The 8,585-nt window shown below is 41.6% G+C and overlaps 1 protein-coding gene across 1 annotated transcript in view; it reads left to right on the plus strand.

Moving 5' to 3' along the window:
- LOC135502552 (hemicentin-1-like) overlaps nt 1-8,337 on the plus strand; it is a 51,553-nt gene extending 43,216 nt beyond the window's left edge. The window contains exons 9-13 of the mRNA XM_064795503.1: nt 302-595; nt 955-1,260; nt 4,194-4,232; nt 4,655-4,733; nt 6,039-8,337. Of these exons, the coding sequence (XP_064651573.1) occupies nt 302-595; nt 955-1,260; nt 4,194-4,232; nt 4,655-4,733; nt 6,039-6,750 (1,430 nt within the window). The 3' untranslated portion in view covers nt 6,751-8,337. The remainder of the gene's footprint in view (nt 1-301; nt 596-954; nt 1,261-4,193; nt 4,233-4,654; nt 4,734-6,038) is intronic.
- The last annotated feature ends 248 nt before the right edge of the window (nt 8,338-8,585 follow it).

Genomic DNA, 8,585 nt, shown 5'->3' on the forward strand with positions numbered 1-8,585 from the left:
ATAAACGTGATGAAAAGGAACACCCTGACGTTCGTGTTGCATTGCTAGCCAGAACACAACACGAGTGTCACACAAGCATCTCCCTCAAAATAACAAACTGTAGTAATTCTGGCCGGTAAGTGTCAAAGCAATTTTCAAAAATAAATATCTGAATTCGAAGATGCATGCACTTGATTGTAGAAAAGGGGACAATGGCTAGCCTCGATTTAATTGGGGTTTACATTAAAGAGTCGCTACAGTTTTGCCTCAAAATGCAACACCAATGTCCCTTTTTCTCAACACCAAAACCTTCTCTTTTTAGTTCCGCTCAACGTTCAAGTCAAGATCAATAAGATGACTGTGAATGAACATGGATTCGTGCGGTTTGAATGTGCCACCAGCGGTGACAACCCATGGGTCATCGAGCGGTACCAGTGGCTCTGGTTGAAGATTGGCTCCCCCGCGGAACAGGTCATCCAAGACACCGCGACCAGCACGCAGAATGGGAAGTTCCTAGAGTTCACGCGCATACCGTACGATAGGAGTGGGACGTACACATGTAAGGCTTGGATCCTTGGTAGGATGGAACAGGAATCGGCATTCCTGAATGTGCAATGTAAGTTTGGTTCTGCATTCTTTGTCATATATGCTGAGTGATTTTACTGAATCATCTATATCCAAACTGAGATTTCATATGAAATTCATTTCTATTTATTTGGAACAACTGGTATTCAATAGCTCACCTGTCTAACCATTATCATTTAAAATTATTGCTAAAATAATTGAAGAGGGTGAAACATTGTGAAACATCCGTAAAGGCTTTACATAGGAGGAGAAGGAATTCACAGAGGTCTCAACAAAATACTGAAAAGTAGGAAACCTAACAGTTTTCATCAGTTTGCAAAATCTTCCCCGTATGCATTGCACTGTGCATTATGCATTAATGGCCACTAAAAACTTCCTTTACACCCACAGACTCTCCTAGAATAGACCCAGAGGCCAAAATGAAGTATGACGTGGTAGGAGAGATAGGCAAGGATGCATCATTTGAACTGTTCACCATCGCAAATCCGGTCCCAGACACATCTGGTTACGTCTGGTCTAAAGATGACAACGTTCCACGGAAATTTTCTTCAGGTTATAAATTAATTTCCTGGCCAAAGACGTATAGCAAGTTGATAATCAAAAACGTCACATCCTCCGATTATGAGAATTATACGTGTTCTGTGAAAACAAGTGGATTTCAAGCGAAGGTTTTTACATTTCGGCTTCTCAAACCAGGTTAGTTGTATCATCTGTTGTTAGTGTTTCCCCGAAGCCACCTTAAGAGTCAATTCTGAAAGGCCTTGGTTACAGAATATTAGTATGGAAAACACGTTGGGGGTTCCAGAAGAATCTCGTAGTGCGGGGCCACGTGCATCGAATAATGGGAGAGAAGGAGTTCGATGCAAATCGGCTCTGTTACAAAACTTTACTGAAACTCAACAAAACATGAAAGATAAAACTATCACAATTTAATGTGTAAGTAATGTTATTGATTGGTCAAGCTATTATACAGAGATGCGTGACCTGATAGCGTCCCGGGTTCCGGCAATTGGTATGAAATTCTGAATCAGCAGCCGAATTCTTTTCATTGTCAAGTCAACATTTTAACGTCAAAGTACAGCTCAAAACCCATTACCTGAGATTATTCAAAATGTTCCGGTGAAGTTGTAGGAACTCAGAAGACGAAGGCCTACAATAACAGTGTAGCTTAGCGTATTGTCGCATACAAATTGTCCGGAGGGCAAAATTCCTTGATTTCATCGAAAATTACGCATGAAGTGCGCATCAAACACCTAGATATCTATCACAGCCGTTCATTACCCTCTCAAATGAAGCTTTAGTGTCTTAATTATACAACAAAGGACTTCATGCTCGGTATCAGCCTTAAATCCGAGTCATTCTCTAACAAAAAACATACTGTGACATAATGGAGTTGCCGTCCAATCAGCATGGGGAATGATCTGGCTCGGTCATGATTATTGATGAATCATGTGTGCGTAAATGTATTTAGCCCAATAATGAACACTCCCAACCGTATTAGACCTCGTTTCCGATGTCCAATTGCATGCATTTCATCGTGTTTGTGAAAAGGCATAGAAATAGGTACCACTTTTTTGGTTTCCCCCGTTCATTGCGCTAGGTGTAATGATTGCGCTGAATACAGCAAGCCGAATCTAACAAAAGGTGACGTGAATGTCGGTATTTTCCAACTTGAAATTAGTTCTTAAAAGCCTTAAGATAGAGTTGTGGTCGTTGCCCTGTTTACCCTTTGAGTGCAAGATGACGTTTTAAGCTCTGTACACACTGACAACATTTTCGGTAACATTTTCTGAAACATCTCGGCAACACACCTGGGCAACAAAAATGTGGCCCTGTGTACACATGTCAACATTCGACAACATGTTGGGCAACTTGTTATCGAATGTTTCTGAGAAAATGAGGATTTTGGACGGAAATTCATAAACAATGGAAGATTCCAAGAGAAGAAGATGTATTGTCGGGGGCTCTGCCATAATTTTCGTATCCTGATTGAAAGACGGCAAAGAAGACGTAAAGATGAGAAAAGAGTGTGGACAAGACCATGGATATATATGAGAGACCAGCATGGGGCCTAGCACTGTCTCCTGTCTACTGTCATCCCATAAACAGGCACAACTTTCCCATACTGCGATAAGTTGTTCCACTTCACTCAATAACCATTCCTTGCTAGATGCTGCTATTTTGACTACATCAGTCACACATGGCTTCAGGTAGATCATGTGATTTGTGGCCTATTTCTGATTGGATAAAACTCGACAACACTCGGCAACAAAATTGATTTTGTATTATTTCGACAACATTTGAGCAACATTTGGCCAACATGTTACCGAATGTTTCCGAACTGTACACACTGCCAACATTTTCGATAACATCGCACCTGGACAACATGTTGGCCATGTTTCCCAAAATGTTGTCAGTGTGTACAGTGCTTTAGGGTTGCAGTTTAAGGCTTAAGGAATTGAACCCGAGGCGGAGGACCTTGGTTGAGTTACCAAGACACTCGAGGGTGGAGCTAAAATACAGTCCAAACCCGAGCCGATAGGCGAGGGTTTGGACGAAATTTTAGCTCCATCCGAGAGTCCGGTCCGAAGCCGAGGGTTCAATTTCTATTCTAAAATACCTCAAACTTAAAAAGATAGGCCACGAAAATAGCTTGAATATGTGCGAATTTGGCAAATTCCATCTATCGCCGGCCCGGAGCGCCGGTAGCGCCGTTGTTTACATTATGTTACGGCAACGTTACAGAAAATGAGACATGTACATTTTGTACAGCGCGCACAGGAAGTCTGCATCGGCTCGCTCAAGTGATGCTAAAATCCGCGCAAATGGGCTATTTGGAGCGTTTTTCTCGGCAAATATCTGTAGTGCTCATTAAAAAACTTAGGGTGGTTGATGCTTCCTTGGCTGATTTGTGTTTGAAGCAGTGTTTTGAGAGCTTCAAACTTCTGAAGTGAGCTGAAATTCCATTGACGTGACGTGTGCATGGTTTCCACATTTTAGTGCAACCCGAGGGAACTTGGTTGCGTGTCCAAAACACTCCACTCTCAGAACGAGGCTTATGCATTTTCCGTTTAAAAGTTGACTTTACGGTACCAAGGTATTTTAGAATATATAATTATGTGTCTATGCTGTCAGAAAGTGACAGTCATCACAGAAATTATCAACGACTATATTCTATAAGCACTTGTAGTTCATGATTCCAACTGAGAAATTAAAAAACCGAATGTGCACATCTATCTCATCCACCCTCTACATCCAGCAAACGCAAAGTAGTCAACACAACTGCGGTAGCAGCGCAGCGACTCTCGAATGGATCTCAGATTTCAATAGCAAATTGGACACTCAATTTTTTTCAGCTGTTAGTTCACACCTGAGCTGCAATATTTGCGTCTTGAGGAATACCTCCGACACTTGTTATGGCTTTCTATGAATCTTTACTCTCAGCAGTGCCTCTAAATAGGATGAAAAGCTGAGATACCCCCGCCTTAAATTGGTACACCACTTTGGGTGCTGATGGATTCGATCCAAAAAAAGCTGTTCGGTATAACAATGACTTCCCATACCATCATCATATCCTCAGCCATTGCTTGAACCATTTCTTCAAATGTGTTTGTTTATTTACTTTGCAGAGAAGCCCGAAGCGTCCCTCATAGGTGTGAATCGGATAGGTAAAAAAGTAATCGAAAATATTCAGGGCAAATGATCAGATACTGCCAGACTAGTATGGACGGCTGCAAAACATACACTGTGCCTAAATCGGAGGATATATGCATCATTTTCCGTTTAGCCCGATAAGTCATATGATTATTATGTGGTTGATGGTGGTGATATTGTGTACAGATGCGCGAGCTTCAAAAATGAAGTTGATCACGAGACAAACTTAGATGAGTCGGGTTGGCTTTAGCTTAATATGAGTATATCGACGATTATGAACACGCCAGATAATTAAGCTCGACATATCGAACATATATAGAAACGTCGCTGGGAATGCAGCATAATCCGAAAATCTATTCATTCATACTTCATGCTGGCTTAAAAGGCTAAGTCTGATGAAGATAAAATCCACATTTTGTTTTTAATTTCTTTACAGCTGTTGTTGCTATCGTTTGCAGTCTGGCCGGAGCAGGCATTATAGCGATAACGGTCGTCATTATGGCTGTTGTTCTATGGTAAGCTACTTCGGATACAAGTCTGTTGGTAAAACGACGAGTACTCAACAGATTTCGGTGAAGTTGAGGGGGGGGGGGGGCATATAGTTGTCGACACTGGTTTCTTGATTGAATCATATCAACACATGGGAGCTGATCGAATATTAGATAAACTAGCATAATACCCATGGCGCGGGTTGTTTTTGGGTGTTGGCTTACTGTGGGGTTTGGGCAATTTGGGTGAAATGAAATGATACGTCTGGGGGTTGTGATGTTGTCTTGATTTTGATGATTGGGACATTATGGGTGATATGGGTTGATTGGCATGAGGGGGTGTGACCTGAAAAATCAAGCTCCACTCCATTTCGACGAACTATTTCGCGAATGGTGAAGAGGTAATGGCGTGAAGTTACGAACTTAGTACAAAAAATGTCGCGACCATAGTGGGTGGCAGCACCAGACGGAGGAAGTAGTTCGCCTAGGGTTTTTTCGACACCCTCCGCACGGACTCCACTCGTTCCGGAACACTCACTTACTTGTTAATCTGCAGTGGTTAGCCGGTTTTTATGACTGTAAAGAAATGTTAATCGGAATTTTATATTATATTTTATATTTGCCCCGGGTATTCATATAAGGAGCTGTGCGCTACTTTGCGCCCAGTGCTTGGGTCGGGTGAGGCGGTTTTGTTATTATGTGACGCGTATCACGTGATGAATTCCCATAGGGTACTTCGAAAAGTTAAGAGCGATTATCAACGTCAGGTGAAAGAGTACGACCAAAATAAAGGGGGAAAATTGCGGAGATGGATGAATGCTTTAAACATATAGTGGCCCCAATACTTTCCCGGCTTATTTTTGTATAATCCCACACGTTTGATTTAATAGATGGCCCCATATGCAAATCAGACCTGCTGAAATGGCCCCTTATGTTAATGAGTATGCCCATCTATAGAAAGAACAAAAAATGCTATTTCTCCGAGATGGCTGCAAAGTTTACCCATTTAACCCGGCAAGGACCATCTCCATATCAACCACGACTTTCAGGAAAAGGTTTCGAGGTCATCCGATCTGAACTGACGAAGGAGATGTGTGACAAACTATTTGAGCTCTACGTCCATTATAGTAGTGATTATCCTTGAGATTCTTATCAAACATTGACGGTTCATAGAGGTGGGTAATGAATAATTGAGTAATGTGACATACAAATGTTAAATTAACCTGCCTAGCACTAGTCATGTTTTGATTTAGATAACTATTTGCGTGCAATGACGAGAATTCCAACTTCCAAATCTTAGCCTCTCTGATAAAACTGTATTTACTTGTGTAGGCAACGTGATCTGCTGCGATTGGGGAAGAGGCACAGTCACCGACCTGCAAATAACACCGTTGACTACGATGATACCAGGGTTGAATTCACAACAGCCGGAATTCGCCCTGTACACACCTACGCCAACATTGAGACTGATCACGTAAATGATGTGTTTGACCCTGTACGCTGGCGTGGACAAAACCCCACACAGCCAGTGCCCACGGGGCACCACGTTCCGGTTCACCGAGTCCATGAGAATGAGCCAACAGACTCAGACGATGACGTTTGTGCGTACGACTACGCGACATGGCAGCAGGGTGTTCTAGGTCAAAGCCCAGTTCCTGAACCTCAGCAGAGTCAAATGGAGTGTGGCTCCTCAGACGATGAGTATGGGGAGTACATTTTAAGCGATCCAATGAGCAGGCAGGAGGGACAGGAGCCTGAAGGCACATACAATGAGCTACCAATCCTCGCAGAAGACGAACATATGGAGCTAAGAATCCTCGTAGAGGGGCAGCCTCACCGCAGCACAGCAGAGAGCAGTTCAAGCCAAGCCAATGGGGCCAATGGGAGGACTCCAATTCGCTCGAATGTGGCCCAAGAGTTGACTCCAAGTCGTTCGAATGACGATATGGCAAACGAGCAAGGGTCACCATATGCGCATTTAGATCCAGTAGCGCCAGTAACGCCTGGAGATTATTTGGACTTCAGACAACTAGGTTCGGAATAATAGGGTATCCACATCCCAATAGCCGGCGCAGATATTTACTTAAGTATGCGTCAAAAATACGTCGAAATGCAGACGAGATTAAGGTTACAATGAAATACCCTAGTGACAATCAGTGTCACGTGGGGGCGGCTGTGGTATTGCTGGTACGCTGTTAAGACCTATCAGAAAACTCTCAGAGGGACACCTATGTCGAGTTGTTTGTCTTTGCTTGTGAAACAGGTGGCGCTGTGTATAACATGATATATTGTATTGTTAATGTAATCTATAGGAAGGTTGTGACCGTCGGTTACGTCACGTCGGTTTTCGTTGATACTGGGCTCCATCAAGGCCGCAAAATTCCGCTGTACATTTTAATAGATAGAAGTTCTTTTTGCCGCGAAAAGTCCTTACAGTATATCTTCAAAAATGAGTGGTTTTGTAATATATTGCGTACATTTGAGCACTGACATGACTGAAGTACTGTGGTAGCGTACCCGGGGACGAAAGAATTCGAGCTTCGTGACATAACCGAAGGTTTCCACCAGTCCGGTCCTATAAGGTATCGATATGTACGATATCCATAGCCTGCAATATACATACACCCGGGAAGAGTCTAGCAGCCCTAGTGGTGGGGAGGAGAACTATAGTTTGCACAACTTTTATGGAGACATAAAGGTTTCGTTGAAGGAGAACTTTCTTCCATTAGATAAACTTTTGAAAGTGTTTATATTCAATTCAGATCCTATTTGATTCTGCGGACGAAAAGCAAAAACTTCGACCAGACTAAATTCTGATCCAATCTTTAATTTTCCGGATCAAAAATATGTGTTTTGCAAACGCCACTATAGTTTTCACAAAATAGATAGAGTTGATGTTACGAATGTATGATAGCATGAGTTTCGATTCATTTTTATTGTAAAAAATGTCACCTTGTTTTTCAAAATTAGCCTCTGAAAGCCAAAATTGGCCAAAATTTAACCACTAAAGTCGGCACAACTATTTATCGAACTTACTTCCAGCGGAGTAAGTTCTGATAGTATCGAAGAAATTTCCATTTAGACTATCTTATTCTGATGTTGCGGACGAAAAGGAAAAACTTAGACCAAATTAAATGTTGATCCAGCCTTAAGTTACCGGATCAAGATTTAGTATAAACCGTAGAACCTCTCTATTAACGACACCCTCGGGACTGACAAGTGCTGTCCTTAATAGAGAAGTGTCCTGATTGAGACGTCAAATTGAATGGAAACAATCGATTTGGGACCAAAACTGATGTCCTCAATAGAGAGGTGTCCGCTAAGGAAGGTTCTACTGTAAATGAATTTTGCCAACACCATTATTAGCCTGACAAGAAGACATATTTGATATTGCTAATGTATACCATTACATGTATAAGCTTCTATTCATTATCATTGTAAAATAGTATGCCACATCTGTTTCAGAATAAGATGTTGAAAGTTTGGCGTTGGCCAAATTTTGGTGAATACCACTTTTAATAATCCAATTGTGACGAATGGACTTATATTTTGATTGCATGTGTCCGAGTTGGCAAGGTTTGATCGTTTAGAAGGTTTAGTTTTTAGTTTTGCATGACTGTATAATAAATATTGATAAATAATAACTACTGAATTAAAAAAAACTGAATTGCCATGATTTTTGATTTAGCTGACTAAGGAGATTTCTTACGCGATCTGTGTATTTTCGTGGGTGTAAAAAGTCCGTGGAAAAATTAGCTTTTTTATGTTAGTATCGTACGTCAACCCATCAAATACTATACTGCTCTTAATGATGATGAATTAGGTGATAACATCAGAAAGTCATCAGGTTCTAAGAAGAACACAAAGACGAAACAGTGG

The sequence above is a fragment of the Lineus longissimus genome, chromosome 18 (genome assembly GCF_910592395.1).
Source record: "Lineus longissimus chromosome 18, tnLinLong1.2, whole genome shotgun sequence".
Taxonomy (NCBI): Eukaryota; Metazoa; Nemertea; class Pilidiophora; order Heteronemertea; family Lineidae; genus Lineus; species Lineus longissimus.